Here is a 20,045-nt window from a genome sequence, read left to right on the forward strand (position 1 = left end):
TAAAGCATCTTATTTTGTCCTCTTAGAAACAGCGCCAAGAAATTTTGCGTGAGATATTTTGTCTACTCGGCGCACATAGTAGGCCTACTCCTTCAAAGGGCTGTGTAGACGTCAAACGATCCTTCCGGCGTTAGGACCCCATGGTGGCACTGTCCCGTTGGGCATGCCGAACATTCATATTTACAATAAATCGTCTCGTAACCTGGAGTTGAAGGAGTCCCCCGGTCCGAAAGGGACTAAATTGACCACAGCTTCAAATTGTAGAAGGGGGAGCACTGAGTTAGTTTCTTATGACCCACACCCTACCTAACCCTAGCGGGGCTGAGTTAGTCTCTTATAACCCACACCCTACCTAACCTTAACTTTTATAAATATTCTACAAGCGGCCGTGCGTTGATGCTGTCCCCTGGCGTGCGTAACGCAGAGGAGCATATCGTAACCGTAAGGGGAAAAAAGGACACGGGGAAGCTCTGTAAACTCGTTATATTTTTGGGGAAACTTCTCGATAATAGTCAACTTACTTCGCTTTTTTTACACCTTGTTTTCACTGTCCTGCAATAGACTGAAACGCATATGTTAAAACACAGTTACGTTTTCTCTTCCAAATCGACTCGCTTCTCGTGCCAGGACGGGTTAACCTTCTTCGTCAGGGAAGTCAATGCACAGTTCATCAGGATTTTAAATCTCCCTTCACACAGAGAAATCAAAGACGGACTTGTGTCGAGCGCGGAACTGGCCACAGTTGGGAAGCACAGCGTTCTGATGCGGGGCGCAAACCCACGGCATGCTTTACGTCTGTGTTGTTCAGCTGGATATAGCGAACTCGTTAGTTTTATATTGTTGTTCTTCAAATAATTGTTGTGCTTAATTTGAGGGCGGTTTAGTGGGCGTTTGATTAGCTTTACGCACTAGTTGTCGGGGCATTTATTATGAAGTTATAGGGAATGTCATATTACTGCTTCCCCCTGCGGCGCCTTTATAACGGATTATACAGATCATTTCGCTTTCAAGGTACATTAATGGATTTTCAAGTGACATTTAAGGGTTGCTGATACTAGAAACGACATCTGGAATAACATAAGGCTTCGGCAGGCACATTAAGTGTAAATATTTCTTCCTTTTTTCCATTTAGGGCAAATAATGTAATAGTTTTTTTCCGTTTTTTTTTTACTTCCCACAACTCGTTTCGTTCATTTTTAAAATTTAAAAATAACAATTTAGAAGGCTGCTGTACTATTTGATTTGATAAAGATGAACTACTACATTTTAAGTATAATCTTGACCTTGGATGTAGCCACAGTGGCCGTCAGTTTGTCAACATGTAGTACGCTGGATATGGACCAGTTTATGAAGAAGCGGATAGAGGCGATCAGAGGGCAGATTTTGAGCAAGCTGAAGCTCACGAGCCCCCCTGAGAACTTTCCCGAGCCTGAGGAGGTGTCCCGGGACATCGTCGCCATCTATAACAGCACGCGGGACCTGTTGCAAGAAAAAGCCAACGAACGGGCAGCGACGTGCGAGCGCCAGCGGAGCGAGGAGGAGTACTACGCGAAGGAGGTGCACAAAATCGACATGCAGCCCTTCTATCCCTCTGAGAGTAAGTGTCTGTGTCTGTGTGTCAGTGTGTGTGTGTTTTCGTGAGCGCGTCCGTGTGTATGTGGGCTCACGCATAACGATTTAACACATTTTTCCCCAAACGTGTCTCTATAACAAGGCATATTTTACCCCAGTAGCAGTGAATGTCTAAATGATTTGCAGTTGTCTCTTTGTGTGTATCACGTGTGTTTGATTATTTTGGAAAAAAACAATTCCCTGTCTTGGCCCAGGCTAGGGAAACCACAGCCTCTGAGAGAGAGGCCATACATCAACCCAAAAGTAGCCTGATGTGAACTTCTTCTCTTGAGATAGGTGGAACGGTTTCCTCCAGCCGGGCTCCCGGCGCCGTTGTGAGAAGTTGTTATTGTATAACTAGCAGGCAGCCCAGGCGTCGTAGACTACAATGGGTCACTGATCTAACCTTGGTCCCTTTGCGCTCCCTGAGAAAGGCTACCTTGTCTTTGGTATGTGGGTAAACATGCAGCAGTTAAGTTTATTAATGTTATTTTATAAGTCCGCCTGTTCCTGCTTGTGTCAGTGAATGCGGACAAAGACAGCAATATACTCCCACAGCACCGTCTAACAACAGAAAGGAAGACAAAATACTATAAAATAGGGCACAGATCGTCAGTTTTTACTCTTTTACAACATTGTGTGAGTGTGTATGTGTGCGTGTGAGAGAGAGAGAGCGTGAGAGAGGGAGTATGAGTGTGTGAGTCTGTGTGTATGACCATTTACCCATAAACTTTAAAGTTTGATAAAAAGTTATGTGGCAGCCCAGTCCAACTCAAACTCCACAATTACACAAGGTTGCGTTACCACAGCCACTCACAGAGCTAATAAGCCTGAAAACTGATTACTTTTACACACACATGCAGACTGTCAATCTCATGATTGAAAGGTATATTTATTTTATATTTATAAAGTATATTTGATTTGCCCTAATGTATATTTTATATGCCATAAGGTATATTGTATATACCATATGATATATTTATTTTATATGCCCTAGGTATATTTATTTTATATTCCCCAAGGTATATTTGATATGCCCTAAGGTATGTTTTGCATAAAATGTTATGCTTGGCCCTGCCCATTGTATAAATATCCTTAATATGAATAGCACTGTCCTGGAGCCAAGTGCAGGCAGGAATGCATTCACAGGATATAAATAATACTGTGTCAACATCTCAAGAAAAAGGACTGATTATTTTGAAATAACGCCGTATTAATCTCAACTTCTAACGTTGCAGTACTCCTGCCATCTCAGAGACCTGGAGACGGGGAGAGGAGTAGTGAGGGAGATAAAGAGGGTGAAAGTGAAAAGAGAGAGGAGGGGGAGGTGGGGGGAGGGAAATCACCAGTTAGCCTGGGACTATGTGTGGTACCACTCTTCTTTGACGGCAATTGGAGACTCAGTTTGTGTGTCTGTGACTCAGTGTCAAAGTGCCGGTTACGTAACAATGCTCACAGACGGAAACACACAAGCACACAAACATTAATTACCCAACCCGTTCAACTATACACATACACACACACCCTCATACATACACCCCCTCACACATCCCTTCCCCAGTCAAAGTTAAAACAGTATGTTCCGTCCTCTCTGGGTCTCAGCTGTTGCAGTTTCTGAGCCCAGCTTACAAGCTGCTCCCTGAACACACCTTCAGCTCCCTGAACACACCCTCAGCTCCCTGAACACACCCTCAGCTCCCTGAACACACCCTCAGCTCCTTATAACCCTGAACACACCCTCAGCTCCCTGGACACACCCTCAGCTCCCTGAACACACCCTCAGCTCCCTGAACACACCCTCAGCTCCCTGAACACACCCTCAGCTCCCTGAACACACCCTCAGCTCCCTGAACACACCCTCAGCTCCCTGAACACACCCTCAGCTCCCTGGACACACCCTCAGCTCCCTGAACACACCCTCAGCACCCTGAACACACCCTCAGCACCCTGAACACACCCTCAGCTCCCTGAACACACCCTCAGCTCCTTATAACCCTGAACACACCCTCAGCTCCCTGAACACACCCTCAGCTCCCTGAACACACCCTCAGCTCCTTATAACCCTGAACACACCCTCAGCTCCCTGAACACACCCTCAGCACCCTGAACACACCCTCAGCTCCCTGAACACACCCTCAGCTCCCTGGACACAACCTCAGCTCCCTGAACACACCATCAGCTCCCTGAACACACCCTCAGCTCCCTGAACACACCCTCAGCTCCCTGAACACACCCTCAGCTCCCTGAAAACACCCTCAGCTCCCTGAACACACCCTCAGCTCCCTGCGGCTCCTTTCAGCCTGTGAACACAGTGACCTCAGTCCAGGTGGGGATGGGGGAGGGGGGTTAGAGAACCCTGGCGTCTTCTCTCTACTGAGTCAGCTGATGTTAGGACATTATATGTATCCAGTGAGTGAGAGAGAGTGAGTGTGTGACTTCTATAAAGAGGAATTTAAACTATAGCCTACTGGGTGAAGTGCAGCATCATTCAGCAGCAAGGCTGGGGAGTGTTTTAGCGAAGGACCAATTCAGTCTGAATGTTGACAAGATTGACAGCTGTGTGTGTGTATTTGTAGTGTGTGTATTTGTAGTGTTGGTGTGTTGGTGTGTTGGTGTGTTGTGCTGGAGGAGTGTGAACAGTATAAGGAGGCAGTTGAAGGTTGTGTCACCAAGTAGGGAGTCAGATGGCTGAGCGGTTAGGGAATGGGCTATTAATCAGAAGGTTTCTGGTTCGATTCCCAGCCGTGCCTGTGTCCTTGGGCAAGGCACTTCACCCTACTTGCCTCGGGCGAATGTCCCTGTACTTACTGTAAGTCGCTCTGGATAAGAGCGTCTGCTAAATGACTAAATGTAAAACAAGTTCAATGTTAACATCCACTTATACCTGGAAAGCTCAACCTCCCCCACACCAAGTTTCACTAGGGGACGAACTTGGCTTAACCACTAACCTGTCATGATGTGGAATTACAGAGCAGTTCTTAGATAACATTGTTTTACTACAGGTATGGTTATGTAGCTACATGGTAGGTATTGTAACCTTCATGTAAAGTGTTGCCCAAGATTAATCTAAATGTTCTGGCCTTGAAAGGACATTGATCCGACTGTGACACCTTCTCCTAGATGTGGGCAAGCTGCCATTGTGAAACTAAGCTCCCACTTCCCCAGCCTGGCAGCTTTCGCTCTTGGGTCTACAGTGCATGCATACATACACAACAGACAGACAACACGCACACCCACACCCACGCAGACATATGCACACACACACACACACACACACTCTTGCATGCACAAACACAGACATTACACCCATCAGAGTGTGCAGCCCAGCTTGAAGCCTGCAGATCCCAGGTTCAAATCCTCCCCTGTACGTCACGTTGGATAAAAGCGGCTGCTATATAAATACACAATTCTGCTAAATGAATACATCATTCTTCTAAATGAGTACATCATTCCTCGAACAGAATACATGAATCAGGAACAGAACAGTGGAATTGTGCTGATCTTGCTGAAGTCTGGTGATAAACTGTCAGGTGTGTGTGCTGTGTGGACACATTCCTGTGGTGAGGGAGCGGAGCCCCATGAAAGACCCTGTTGTCTGGCCCGACCTGAGGAGGATTCTCTATCGCCTTACAGCAGGACGGAAGGATGTGCCACTTTTATAATAGGAAGCAGACAGTGTTAGACCTTGAACTCTAGACAAATGCACGTTAGGAATATCACTGCTTTAATGACAATTTAACGTGTGTGTTTACTGGACTGGATCTGTGTGTGTGTTTGCTGTGTTCTTCGTGCTGAAGAACTGGGTCGTTAATGTTCTTTATCAGCATAGTTTATTATCCTGGGGGGTGTTCTATCAACGTCGCTAATGAAAACAGCAGAAAGGGCACTTTATAACAGCACCCTGTTCCATTGGAAGGAAAGGCACGGGAACAATCAAGTTTAAACCATTGTAAGGGCACCTTAAATGGCACTGCATCACATTTTCTCCACTAGAAGGGCACTCATTAAGACATGTAATCTATTTCTATCATTTATTGCGTGAAGGGGCATCCTGGGCACTAGCATATAGCAATGCAATAGCATACGCTTTTTCACTCATGGGTGCACCAGGCAGTCACCTCCTTAGTCTTCCAGTGGGCCTGGATACACCATGTGGACAGTACATTGCACCTATAACATTGGGGAAGCCAGAAGGAGAGGATGAAGTAATACAGAGGCTTGTCAACATATAGGCTACTTTAAACATTGAAAATACTTTGTCATTGAATACAAAGTCTCCTTGATTCTTTGTGTTTCAAGATGACCTGGAAAATTGATGAAAATATTCCGGTACAGCTTTGGAGGAAGGTACCTTATTTCCTATTTGATGCATTTGCTAAACCTTTATGAGTCACCAACCCTGTACAAGAATGTCCCACATGCAAAGAAAGGCAGAGATGCAGACAGACTGAACAGTGGTCAAGGCTTGGCTACAGTGAGTTTGCTTTTGTGCATAGTCTACTACTCCCCTTTCCACTATTATAGTCTACTACTTTCTAGTAAGGACGGTGAGTTTCCAAACACGTTTTTTAATATAGATAATAAGAGAAACTGCTGGGCCTGCTGAACCTATACCTCTTCAACAGATACTGGTCAGGGAAGCATTAATTCTGTCTCTGACCCTTTGGGCTGGTGGGATAAACGCTCTTTGTATAATCTGAGCACCTTCATCCACCACAGGGTTGCCAAAGCAACACACATCATAATTTATTGTAACTTGTCTAGATGCACTTTTTGTCCTTATCTTTTGTCAATTAACCAATGGCTTTTGAGAACAGTTAAAGTAACATTATTTCTTAACTTGTTTATTTAAATTAATACGTTCTTTGGAGATAAAGTAAACACGTAAATTCATTCATGCTGGGTCATGTTGTTAGAAAAAAGTCTCCTGCGACTGCGAGCGCAAAAATACACTCAACGGAACTGTCTTTTGAGATTCTGTTTCTGCCTGTTGGAAATTCTTTGCAACACAGCTAAATTCAGCTTGACTGTTAGCCTGACACGGAGCAGTCTAGTTCAGAGGTATAAGTTGCCTTGATTAGCTAGGACTAGAATTAGCCACCTTAATGGAGCGGAACTCCCCCCTTGTAGTGCGTTTGTGTATATGGTTTGTCAGCAAGCAGAAATGCCTGCATGTGTTCAGCGTGTATACATGTGTGTGTTTGTGTGTGATGGATGTGTCTGGTCTCTCGCCTCTATGCTTGTGTAAATAAACAAAGTCGTGTGCCGTGTGGATTGGTTGGTGTGTGTTTGTGTGTGTGTGAGTACATGTGCGTATGTGTGCAGATACGTGTGCAGATATGTGTGTGTGTCTGTGTGTGACAGAAATGACTTGTGAAAACAGCCAAACCATGAAGGGCCCTATCTTGAATCCAGCGCAATTGACTTTGTCAACGACGCAAGTATCATTCCTAATTTGCACTCGACGCAAAGCAGACTTTTCCTTCCACAGAAGCGCGTCGGTAAATTAAGGAATTACTTTGCACTCCTGGGGGCAGTTCAGCGAAAAAAGGAGGCGTGTTCCGGCGCAACGTTCCCTGGTGCTATTTTGTAGTTTCAGAAAAACAATTCCGCCACCGACCAGGAAAAACATTATCGAAAGTCAATGGCGCGTTATTCAGATGCTATTTTAATGGCGCAAGCTTGGCCCGTGCCAGTAGTGGTTCTCGCACATTGTCCGCCCCCCCCCGCCCCCCCGGGAGGAAGAAATCGTGTGCCGCCCCCTACCCCGTCGGCCGCCCCCCGACAGCGCCCCCAGAACGAGCACCGCTACAACCTGGCTGCGACAAACGAAAACGAAACTGCTGCAGGGCAAGCAGGGGTGCCTGCAGCTGACTAAAGGGGGCGCCAATATGCCAATTCCCCACTAACTGAAATGATCGATAAGAGAAAACCGCGCAGATTTTTTTTTTTATGCTCGTGCGCCCCCCACGTGACATGAAAAAATACCGCCCCGGGCGGCTGCCCGGTCTGCCCGTGCGGCTGCCCGGTCTGCCCGTGCCTAAAACCGCCCCTGGCCCGTGCACACTGCTGGCGAGGCCAGGGTCTTCTTTCTGCGAAGCTACGTTACATTGTTTGGATTTATTGTATGGCTGTGTTACATTTCTGTCATGTCAATGATTAATACGATTTTCATGAGAAATCTTTATGTATGTGAACTTGATTCGTAACAATTGTGGCAATTTCCTCCCACGCCTGTTTCACTGAAGCTAATTTGGGTGGGTTTCTTCTCCCATCCCAATCAGAATTTGGTTTATTCGCCATGTATGTTACACAAACACGGAATTTACTGTGGCAGGAAGGTGCTAACAATAAACATATACGGGTCTTAAATTAAGTAAAAAAGTACAATGGTTAAACTAATTCTGAGAACTAAACAATTAAAAAATATAACAATAAAAAAAAATATATATAAATATAAAAATAAGAAGAAGAATTTGAATGAGCATTAGAGTGGGCAACTTAGTGCAATGAGAAAACTGCTCTGCCTTTCCCATACAATGTCACTTCTCTATCTTTTACGGCCCTGATGATAACGTCTGTCTCCTCGGCTGTGAACCACTCCTGGCGTGCGCCTGGCAAATCCGCCGTTAAAATAGCAATCCACCATGGAACAAGCGCGCCTGCTCTTACAGGGAATGTGAGATGACGCTCTGATTGGTTTATTGCACATTACGCCCAAACCACACCCATTATTAATGTAGCTACTTCAGACCAACCCATTTTAGACTTGCGCCAGGTAAGTCCCGCCCACAAAGTTACTTGCGCTTTGCGTTTTGATACTAGCGTTTCAGGTCGTTAGAAAGGGCCCAGAGACTAACAGTGGGGGGGAGCCAAGTACAGTTCTGGAGGTCCAGTTCTGGAGGTACATATAATATAAACATATTTTACAAAATTACAAACATAAAATGAAATATGCATAAAATAAACAACAAAAGAAAATAATAGAGTTGAGTGTGTGTGTGAGTGCATGTGTGTGCATGTGAAAGTAAACTCGGCTTGTGTTTGTTCAGGGATATTGGGATGTCCATTTCACCACACCCAGAGGCTCTGGACTGGGGTCACACTGTGTGTGTGTGCACACAGGTGTGAGTGTGTGTGAGTACAAGTGTGTGCAGGTGTGAGTGTGTTTGAGTACAGGTGAGTGTGTGTGTGCAAGTGTATGTTTGTGTGTGTGCAGGTGTGTGTGTACTATCTCTTTCCTATTTCATATGTTCCATTCCTACTCTCCTCCTCTGTGATGGAGGGTTAGTGTCAGGGATGGAGGGAACATGGATTGAGTTTTCTGTCTGTCTGTCTGTCTGTCTGTCTGTCTGTCTGGCTTATTGGCTGGTTGACTGACTAGTAAACTGACTGACTAGAGGAATATCTTGCTGGCTGACTGGCTGGCTGGCTGACTGGCTGGAGGACTAACTAACTGGCTAACAGATTAATCCAGTCTGCAGCATGGAGCTGCTGCCAAGCAGCATTGCATAACTGAGGGAGAGAAAGAGACAGCGAGGAGGAGAAAGAGAAATAAAGAGAGACAGAGAGAGAGAAAAGGAGGGAAGGAGACAAAAAGTGAGACAGTGAAAGAATAACAAGTGTTCATCCAGTGTTGTTCAAGGCCACAACAGCATCAACGGTCTCTGGAGCAATGCTGCTGTACTGGGAAAGCTGCTCTCTCCTGACTCACTGCTGCTCTCTCCTGACTCACTGCTGCTCTCTCCTGACTCACTGCTGCTCTCTCCTGACTCACTGCTGCTCTCTTCTGACTCACTGCTGCTCTCTCCTGACTCACTGCTGCTCTCTCCTGACTCACTGCTGCTCTCTCCTGACTCACTGCTGCTCTCTCCTGACTCACTGCTGCTCTCTCCTGACTCACTGCTGCTCTCTTCTGACTCACTGCTGCTCTCTCCTGACTCACTGCTGCTCTCTCCTGACTCACTGCTGCTCTCTCCTGACTCACTGCTACTCTCTCCTCCCTCACTGCTGCTCTCTCCTCCCTCTCACTGCTGCTCTCTCCTGACTCACTGCTGCTCTCTCCTGACTCACAGCTGCTCTCTCCTGACTCACTGCTGCTCTCTCCTGACTCACAGCTGCTCTCTCCTGACTCACTGCTGCTCTCTTCTGACCTGACTCACTGCTGCTCTCTCCTGACTCACTGCTGCTCTCTTCTGACTCACTGCTGCTCTCTCCTGACTCACTGCTGCTCTCTTCTGACTCACTGCTGCTCTCTCCTGACTCCCTCTCAAGGTGTTGTGGCAGTGTGCTGAGGTGTGGTGGCAGTGTGCTGGGGTGGTGGCAGTGTGCTGGGGTGGTGGCAGTGTGCTGGGGTGGTGGCAGTGTGTTGGGGTGGTGGCAGTGTGCTGGGGTGTGGTGGCAGTGTGCTGGGGTGGTGGCAGTGTGTTGTTGTGGTGGCAGTGTGCTGGGGTGTGGTGGCAGTGTGTTGGGGTGGTGGCAGTGTGCTGGGGTGGTGGCAGTGTGTTGGGGTGGTGGCAGTGTGTTGGTGTGGTGGCAGTGTGTTGGGGTGGTGGCAGTGTGCTGGGGTGGTGGCAGTGTGCTGGTGTGGTGGCAGTGTGTTGGGGTGGTGGCAGTGTGTTGGGGTGGTGGCAGTGTGTTGGTGTGGTGGCAGTGTGCTGGGGTGTGGTGGCAGTGTGTTGGGGTGGTGGCAGTGTGCTGGTGTGGTGGCAGTGTGCTGGTGTGGTGGCAGTGTGTTGGTGTGGTGGCAGTGTGTTGGGGTGGTGGCAGTGTGCTGGGGTGGTGGCAGTGTGCTGGGGTGGTGGCAGTGTGTTGGTGTGGTGGCAGTGTGTTGGGGAGTGGTGGCAGTGTGCTGGGGTGTGGTGGCAGTGTGTTGGTGTGGTGGCAGTGTGTTGGGGTGGTGGCAGTGTGTTGGGGTGGTGGCAGTGTGTTGGGGTGGTGGCAGTGTGTTGGGGAGTGGTGGCAGTGTGCTGGGGTGTGGTGGCAGTGTGTTGGTGTGGTGGCAGTGTGTTGGGGTGTGGTGGCAGTGTGTTGGGGTGTGGTGGCAGTGTGTTGGGGTGGTGGCAGTGTGTTGGGGTGGTGGCAGTGTGTTGGGGTGGTGGCAGTGTGCTGGGGTGTGGTGGCAGTGTGTCGGGGTGGTGGCAGTGTGTCGGGGTGGTGGCAGTGTGTCGGTGTGGTGGCAGTGTGCTGGTGTGGTGGCAGTGTGCTGGTGTGGTGGCAGTGTGTTGGGGTGGTGGCAGTGTGTCGGTGTGGTGGCAGTGTGTTGGTGTGGTGGCAGTGTGTTGGTGTGGTGGCAGTGTGTTGGGGTGGTGGCAGTGTGCTGGGGTGGTGGCAGTGTGTTGGGGTGGTGGCAGTGTGCTGAGGTGGTGGCAGTGTGTTGGGGTGGTGGCAGTGTGTTGGGGTGTGGTGGCAGTGTGTTGGGGTGGTGGCAGTGTGTTGGGGTGGTGGCAGTGTGCTGGGGTGGTGGCAGTGTGTTGGGGTGGTGGCAGTGTGCTGGGGTGGTGGCAGTGTGTTGGGGAGTGGTGGTGGCAGTGTGGTGTGTGTGCGTGTGTGCAGATGCTTGTGTGTGTGCAGAAATGTGTGTGTGTGCAGTACATATGTATTTGAGTACAGATGTGTGTGTGTGTGCGCGTGTGGAGAAATGTGTGTGTGTGTGTGTGCAGTTATGTGTCTGTGTGCAGTTATGTCTAATCCAGTTATGTCTGCAGTTATGTGTGTGTGTGTACATGTGTTTGTACAGTAAGGTGTATGCAGTTGTGTGTGTGTGTGTGTACATGTGTGTGTACAGTAAGGTGTATGCAGTTGTGTGTGTGTGTGTACATGTGTGTGTACAGTAAGGTGTATGCAGTTGTGTGTGTGTGCAGTTATGTGTGTGTGCATGTAGTTATTTGTTTGTGTGTACTTGTGTGTGTGTGTAAAGTTATGAGTGTGTGTGCAGTAATGTGTGTGTATGTGCAGTTATGTGTACATGTGTGTGTGTGTGTGTACGTGTGTGTGTCTGTTGCTAGGAAGAGGGCTGAGGCCTGGCAGGCCTGGGTGGAGGCTCTACAAAGCACTGGCTATTTTTAGTCCCTGGATTATGTGTGGAGTTGTTTTCAATTTGCTATTGGCAGGTGACATCCACAGGCACCCAGACAGGAGAGAATCTCTCCTCTAGCATTTACCATCTCAAACTCCCTTTCACTCTCTCTACCCTCTATCTTTCTCCCTGCTCTCCTTCCCAGTCCATCCTGCAAGGCACCCTCCCCTCCTCTTTCTGTCTCTGTATCGTCCTCTCAGAGGGGGAACAGGCTGTGCCTTCCCAGGTCTAGCCCAGGGGGAATCTGAGAGCATGTCTTACAGAAGTGAGAAATATTCCAAAGTAGGTCACATGCTTTTCTCTCCTGTCTGAACGGAAGCTTGCAGTCAGAGCGTTTGGTCTCAGTTTCCATTTTCAAATGGTGAAAGTGACTGAGGTAGCGAACAGTTGCATCCGGTAATTTTTCAAAGTAATACATTTAGACTTTTCGGGAATTTGAATAAACATTTGGATATTTTCCTCATAATTCATTGGTTGCTAGTCCAGTCCAACATTAAAGACAAAAAATATCTCCTCATAAAATATATACCACTTAATGTCATATTTTATAAAAGCCACATGTTATGCTGTAAAGGTCTCCGGAGTAACTGAAATGCTTTAATATTACATATTGTATGTGTGTGTGTCTGTGTGTGTGTGCGTGTGAGTTTGTGGTTTGTGTGTCTGTGCTTGTGATTGTGTATGTGTGAGACTATGAGTGTGTAGGTGCACATGTGTGTGTGTGTGTATCTGTTGCTGTTTCAGTGTGTATTCGTGCCTGTGTGTGTGAGAGCATATGTATGTGCCCTGCCAACCCTGCAAAAACAATTACAGGTGCTCTTTTGATTTCATAACAACCAGGAAAGATGGTTCTAATAATTTCATTTCAAAGTGTTTCATTTAGACCTGGAGGTTTTCCCAGTTCAACACAATCCTCTGGATCTCTCTACCTCCCTCATCTTACCTCTTACCCTCACCCCAACCCTCTACCTCCTAACTCCTACCTCTTTTCTACTACTTCCTTTCCTCACCCCCCTAACTTCTACCTCCTACCCTATACCTCCTAATCTCTACCTCCTTCATCCTACCTCCCACCCTCTAACCCTTACCTCCTACCCTCTACCTCCTACTCTCTATCTCCTCCTCTCTATCTCCTCCTCTCTATCTCCTTCATCTTACCTCTTACCCACTACCTCCTACCCTCTATCTCCTACCCCCTACCCCTACCCCTACCCTCTACCTCCTACCCCCTACCTCCTATCCTCTACCCTCTATCTCCTACCCTCTACCTCCTAGCTTCTACCTTTGTTGTCTAGGGAGAAGAGTGATTCATGGTCTGAGTATTGGTGGAGAGAGAACAGGAAAAATCAGTTTCAGTACTGAAAGACCCTGATTGAGATGTGGAAATGGGAGTTGGAATATTTTCTTTCTAGAACTGCTACAAAATCACTTAGCTGGCAGAAGCTGGACATCTGTAGAAGTGAACCCTGCCTAAACCACCACACACTGCCCAAACCAAACAGTTCAACGTTAAATAGTTTGTTCCTCTCTGCAAGCTCAGATCTTTGCCCACTGCAGGTGCCTCACTGGACAGATCTCAGACATAGGGTGAGGCTAACCGCTCCTGAACTGTGTCATTGGAAACACGTGAAGGAGAGATTATTTGGCTGAGGGAAGGAGAGAGAGTTCGGTACTCTCCTACCTCCTCAATCACGTACTGTAATTGAGAAGCTGAGGTGTGAAGGTCTGCAAAGGAAAGAATGCTGATACACTCACAGGTCACAGCACAAGAAGTAAGGATGAGTCACAGGAAGTTGTTGTGTGGGGTCAGGGGAGGTCAGCTGTGTAGACTAAAGGATGACAAACACTCGAAAGGTTGTGACCCTGGTTTTTAAGCCTTGCTGAGAAGATACTTTTTAACGCCCAGTGTGTAAATACAGCGCGCTAGCAGGAACTAGCGCTCTAGCAGGAACTAGCATGCTAGCAGGAACTAGCACGCTAACAGGAACTAGCATGCTAACTGTTTACTCATGGGAAAGGAGTGTTATCTCATGTTCAACACAGCTGTGTTGGGAGTGAGACCAATTCAGGCAGGGAGGGCTTACATGAATGAAGGCCTGGCAGTAAACACACACACACACACACACTCATCTTCTCAGGCCAGAGGAGATGGGGTTCAGCAGGAAGTTAGGTAGGTAGACAGAAAAACAAACAGACAGACAAATAGACAGGAAGTTATGTAGGCAGACAGACAAATAGACAGGAAGTTATGTAGGCAGACAGACAGACAGACAAGGAGTTAAGTTGGTAGATAAACAGACGGGAAGTTAGGCAGACAGACAGACGAGGAGTTAAGGGGGGGGTCAGATGGCTGAGCGATTAGGGAGTCGGGCTACCAATCAGAAGGTTGCTGGTTTGATTCCTGGCCGTGACAAATGACGTTGTGTCCCTTGGCAAGGCACTTCACCAGGCAGGCGGGCGGGTGGGCGGGCAGGCAGGCTGATGTTCCCCAGACTTCCCAACACCACATCAACATCTTTACAGTGTGTGTGTGTGGGGGTGCGTGTGTGTGTGCAAGAGAGGTAGCCCAGCTGCAGTTCAATGTGTCCAGTGTTGTGTTTGAGTACAGCAGGTCCATTCATGACACGATGTGTTTCAGAGGCGTGTGTAAACACCACATACCCCCACACACACACCCACCCTCCACAATCACACCCCACACACACACACTGAAGTGCAACCTACTCTGTTGATGCACAAGTAAACTGGAGGGAGACAAACGGAGAGAGATTAACAAGGAGAGACTAACAGGGAGAGATTAGTTGGTCTCGGCTCATCTGCCCTTCTGGTCACTCTGAACCAAATTGGTGTTGGCTCGGCCACACCACTGGTACCCACCAGAAACAGCGGGCGAGGAAAAGAGGCTGAGAGTGAGGCTGAGAGAGAGGGAGAGAGGCTGAGAGTGAGGCTGAGAGAGAGGGAGAGAGGCTGAGAGAGAGGGAGAGAGGCTGAGAGTGAGGCTGAGAGAGAGGGAGAGAGGCTGAGAGTGAGGCAGAGAGAGAGGGAGAGAGGCTGAGAGACAGGAAGAGAGAAGGAGAGAGGCTGAGAGACAGGAAGAGAGAGGGAGAGAGGCTGAGAGTGAGGAAGAGAGAGGGAGAGTGAGAGAGAGGGAGAAAGAAAGAGTGAGAGAGACTGATAGATGGAGAGAAGGGCAGTTCTGAGAGAGGGCATTGGAAGGTATTTCATGGGTGAATGTGAGCGGCTAAAGTATGCGCTACACAAATAAGGTCAAAGGTGAAATCAGACACAGTGTCGCTTCCCATGAAGAAGAGTTCAGAGCAAGCTCCACTGATCCTGCTGGGAAACATGACTCATCGACAGGAAATCATGTGCATGATCAGTAAAGACAAGCTGGTCTCAGCTGGTCCTACTGTATGGTTGGGTTCTTACAAGGTCTCTCTCTCTCTCCCTTTCCTTCTCTCTCTGCTCACTCTTCCTCTCTCCAACCTATTACCTTCTTTCTCTCATTTTTCTCTGTCTCAAGGTCTCCCCTGTCCCTCTTTCTCTTCTGCATCTCTATTTCTTTCTGTCTTCTTCCTCCCTCTTCCTCTCTCTTCACCATATATCTTGACGGCTGTTGTGGTTGTACTTTCTCTTTAAACAAGCCACGGCGGCATGCTAATCCTGGGCTTCTGCCTAACGTTACAGCTATCAATTTAGGGCACAGGGACCCCCTCCCCACCCAGCAGGGTGTGTGTGCGTCAGTGTGTGTGTGTGTGCTGCTGTCAAACACTCACCACCACACACATGGCTCCCAGCACGGCTTCCTCTGCTTCTGAGGGAGCCGGGCCTGTCAAGCTCACCGCGCGCTCGTCAGACACGTCACTACGGCTGTGTGGAGGAAGCTCCTGTCTAACAGACACAAACACACACACATGGTTTGGGGTAATGTGTGAGTGTTACTTAACTACTGTGCTGGCTTTGTGAAACAATGCTAGCTGGCAAGCTGGCAACCAGCACAAAGAGCGCTATCTGGCTAGCCACACACAGAATCGGGCTTTAAGACCGGCCACTCCACAGCCACTGCCCTCCAGTCTGCCAGAGCGGCTTCCAGGTCATCCGTCATCATTCTGCTGGACCTTTCTACAGCGTTTGATACGGTTAACCACCAGATCCTGTTCTACAGACTTTGAGACGGGCATCACTCCAGTGGATCTCATCCTACCTGTCTGGAAGATCCTACCAGGTCTCCTGGGGAGGCAAACTGTCAGACCCTTGCCAGCTCTCCACTGGTGTCCCACAGCTCTCCGTCCTTGGACCCCTCCTCTTCTCTCTGTACACAACCTCACTTGGACCATTCATCACCTCCCATGGCTTCTCCTACCACTGCTACGCTGACGACAAGCAGCTAGCTGTACCTGTCGTTCCACTCGACCGATCCGGGGATCTTAGCTAGGATTGAGGCCTGCCTCGCAGACATATCCGCCTGGATGACCAAGCACCACCTCCAGCTGAACCTCGCCAGAACAGAATTTCTCATCATCAAACCCTCCATCTCCCACGACCTCTCAATCACCCTGGGATCTGCTACAGTGACCCCTTCATCCTCTGCCAGAAACCTTGGGGTTAACATGGATGACGAGCTCTCCCTCATAGCCCACATTGCTGAGGTCTCTCGGTCGTGTAGATTCACCCTCTACAACATCCGGAAGATCAGGAGATACCTGTCTGAGCACTCCACCCAGCTGCTTGTCCAAGGACTTGTCCTCTCCAAGTTGGACTACTGCAACTCGCTGCTCGCCGGTCTCCCAGCATGCGCAACAATCTACCCAGACGCTTCCACGTTACCCCGCTCCTCATCGCCCTCCACTGGCTACCAATCAAGGCCCGCATCAGATTCAAGACCCTGGTACTGACCTTCCGAGCAGTGAACGGAACTGCACCCGACTACATCAAGTCTCTCCTGCAGCCTTACACCCCCACCCGCCACCTACGGTCTTCTTCAGACAACCGCCTGGTGGTCCCACCGCTCAAGACCGCCCGGTCCGAACACAAGCTCTTCTCCTGCCTGGCCCCCCAGTGGTGGAATCAACTCCACACCTCCATCAGAGACACAGACTGTCTCTCCACCTTCAAGAAAAGGCTCAAGAACGCACTTGTTCCGGGAGTACAACGATGCTTAAGAATGGTTTGCTGAACCCAATGCTAGTTTCCTCAAGGATAACAATGACTCTTGCTTAGAGACTTGTTGGTTAGTGGTAACTGACTTAAACTGTTGAAGTCGCTGCAAAATATTCTATTTTAGTTATCTTATTAGGGGGCAAGCAAAAGCAAAGCTGCTAGTTTTATTGGGGTGTGCTTGCCTTTGGCAAGCACAAACCATTGTTATCTCACATATATATTATTTATTATTATTGTTTATTTTCGCGCCCCTAAGGCTCAGTCAATATTTGGACTACATAGACAACGTCAATGTCAGACGGTTTGTCTTGGTCGCGATTACGTTGGTTCTAATGGGATTTATGTTCCGTTGCACGGTTTAGGTTTTAATACGTTTTTGTGGCAAAAGTGAAGCTAACGGTGGCTAACTTGCTAGCCACAGTCACTGACGCTCCTGACGTCACGAAATATCGTGTGACTACCTCTAACAGAACATTAGTTTAGCAGCTCGTTAACTTCTGGGAGATAGCTAGGCTAACTGCTTTACTACAAGGGAGCTGCAGAAACACCACAAGCAAAGAGGCCAGGGTGATAACTATTTACTCATTTTACTTTGTGATATGAAACACAATTGTGAAGTGTAATGTACAATATAAGCTGACATAAGGAAGTAGTTACATCTACTTTCGGAAACAGTAGTCTACTATTTCACTGAAGCATTAGCATCATTACATTAGCCTCTGTTGCCCGGGCAACACATATTACAGCGGTCTATGATGCATCTGTTTTCAATCGTTAAAATAAACATTCCTCACAAATACATTTTCGTTGATTTATTTTAACATTATATTACAAGTTAACGATTTGCTGGTGAAATTATCATTACCTGCGGTTTCAAACCAGTGTAGCTCACTGTAACGCTGTAGCCTAGTCCTGTAGCTAACAAAAACATCTCCACAGCTGTTTACAGTACTAGTAGGAAGTCAAACGGCGGCACGTTTCGGCACTACCCTTACTTAAATCAAAAGTCTTTCAAAATATGAAACTATCTGACTAGTGACTGCTAACCTGAACTTCATTGCCACAGCCTGAACTTCAATCTGTTTATGAAAAATATCAATTTCAGCCTAGACCGTACAACGGAAGTAACGTTAAATTGAATTCAACCAACGCAATTGCTACCAGGACAGTCTAGTTCAGTGGTTCTTAACCCTGTCCTCAGGGAACCCCTGTCCTGCATGTTTTAGATGTTTCCCTGCTCCAACACACCTGATTCAAATAAATGGGTGGTTATCTAGCTCTGGTAACGAGCATGCATTTAAATCACGTGTGTTGGAGCCAAGAAACATCTAAAACATGCAGGACAAGGGTTCCCTGAGAACAGGGTTAAGAACCACTGGTCTACTTAGTAGCAGTATAGTTGTAGCCTACAATTTACCGGGGCAGCTTCTCCACACAGCAGGGCTATATCGCATTTTGCCTTGTTACTGACAATGATCACTACCACTGACATATTTATGAATGAGTGATTTTCCCCTCAATAAATGTCAAGCTTATTTACATTTTTGGGGGCATATTTTCAGTTAGCAGATGATACTATTTGAATTGTGATTCCATCTGAGATAGCTAGCTACTGCTGGTAACGTCGTTGTTAAAATACATTTAAAAGGGGGTTCTTTATTGATGAATGAATGCAATAAGAGTAGGCTAAATGCCTGAAAATATCATGAGAAGGGAAAAACCTACAATGACGTTTAAGTCATAGAGATTAGGTAAATGTTTACACCGGTTTGCCAAATGTATTCGTTGTAATTCAACTATGAGGTTGCTGATCACCATTCCCCTTGCAGGGGAAATGAGAAGACAACTATTTCATTCTACTCTTCACTCTTAGTATTTTGAGTTGTAAATGAGCAGAAAAAGTATGCTTTTAAATCTATGTAATCTTTATAAATAATAAGTAGACTATGCATTTTAATATAAAATATACAGAAATATCAGTTGTAAAATGTAATTTAAATACGGACCCCTACAACCAACCCAAGCACGAAACTTTGATAATGTTATCACGAGCATGTCAGTTAAAGGAGACATGACATGAAAACTTCATTTTATGAGGTTATTTAACATCAATATGAGTTCCCCTAGCCTGCCTTTGGTCCCCCAGTGGCTAGAGTTTTCGATAGGTCTAAACAAAGCCCTGGGTGTTCTTCTCCGCCTTTGACAAAATGAAGGCTCAATTGCTCTGTTTGAAAATCTCCTCCAAGTGACGTAGATACGAGAAAGGTTACCTCCCCTCTCTCTGCTTTGCCCGCCCAGATCATCTGGCCCGCCCATGAGAAACTGAGCTACCACCGTGCAAGGGCAAGTGCGATATCGGTTTTTCCTGGAGAGAAATGGCAAACAAACAAACGAAGCACAACAGTTGCTCAGTGCTTGGATGTACAAATTCAAGCACAAATCTTTTTTTAGTTCCTTCATCCGAGCCTCTGCACAACCAATATCTCAATGTTATTTTCGCTGGAAATGCGCCGACACAACTTCCCAAAGTTTTGTATGTCTGCGCCAAACATTTCAGCCATGACTGTTTCATCAACTTGAGCCAACACAAAGCTGGCCTTGCTGAAATTAAATTCTGGATCATTACTAACTCTCCTTGGTCAAGCTACAAACAAGTTAGTTAACTAACGTTAACATCATTTTGTTGCTTTACTGTATATGGTTACCTAGCTTGCTACCCTTAGAATGTGGCTGTAACATTAGCTCTGCAGTTAACAGCTGAGTTACTATTGCTAATGTAAAGATAGATGGCATCAAGTGTGTGTGTGAATACAAACGCTGTAACGCCCGTGTTGTACACTTCTTTATTATTTGGATAACCGTTATGCTGTTGGTGTTATGGCGTGCATGATATCCGCCTTTCCCTCATTGAAATTATTATGTGTGCGCACCTCTGCAAACCAGGGTGATCAGATGAGAATGGGCAAATTCGAAGCATCTTACAGCAACGGGGCTACGAGCCAGCTGAGTTACTGTCGCTAATGTAAAGGTAGATGGCATCAAGTGTGTGTGTGAATACAAACGCTGTAACGCGAGTGTTGTACACTTCTTTGTTATTTGGATAACCGTTCTGCTGTTGGTGTTATGGCTCGCGATATCCACCTTTCTCCACATTGAAATGACTGAGTGTGCACCTCTGCAAACCAGGGTGATCAGA

General features: G+C 47.3%; 1 protein-coding gene across 3 annotated transcripts in view; it reads left to right on the forward strand.

Moving 5' to 3' along the window:
* The first annotated feature begins 396 nt into the window (after nt 1-396).
* The window catches only part of tgfb2 (transforming growth factor, beta 2), a 39,827-nt gene continuing 20,178 nt past the window's right edge, over nt 397-20,045 (forward strand). For 2 of the 3 annotated variants that reach the window (XM_084702146.1, XM_084702148.1), the window contains exon 1: nt 397-1,597. In XM_084702146.1, the coding sequence (XP_084558272.1) occupies nt 1,252-1,597 (346 nt within the window). In that variant the 5' untranslated portion in view covers nt 397-1,251. The remainder of the gene's footprint in view (nt 1,598-20,045) is intronic. The other variant, XM_084702147.1, reaches the window with a different exon arrangement.

Source organism: Hypomesus nipponensis, chromosome 2 (genome assembly GCF_054491055.1).
Source record: "Hypomesus nipponensis isolate SF chromosome 2, ASM5449105v1, whole genome shotgun sequence".
Lineage (NCBI taxonomy): Eukaryota > Metazoa > Chordata > Actinopteri > Osmeriformes > Osmeridae > Hypomesus > Hypomesus nipponensis.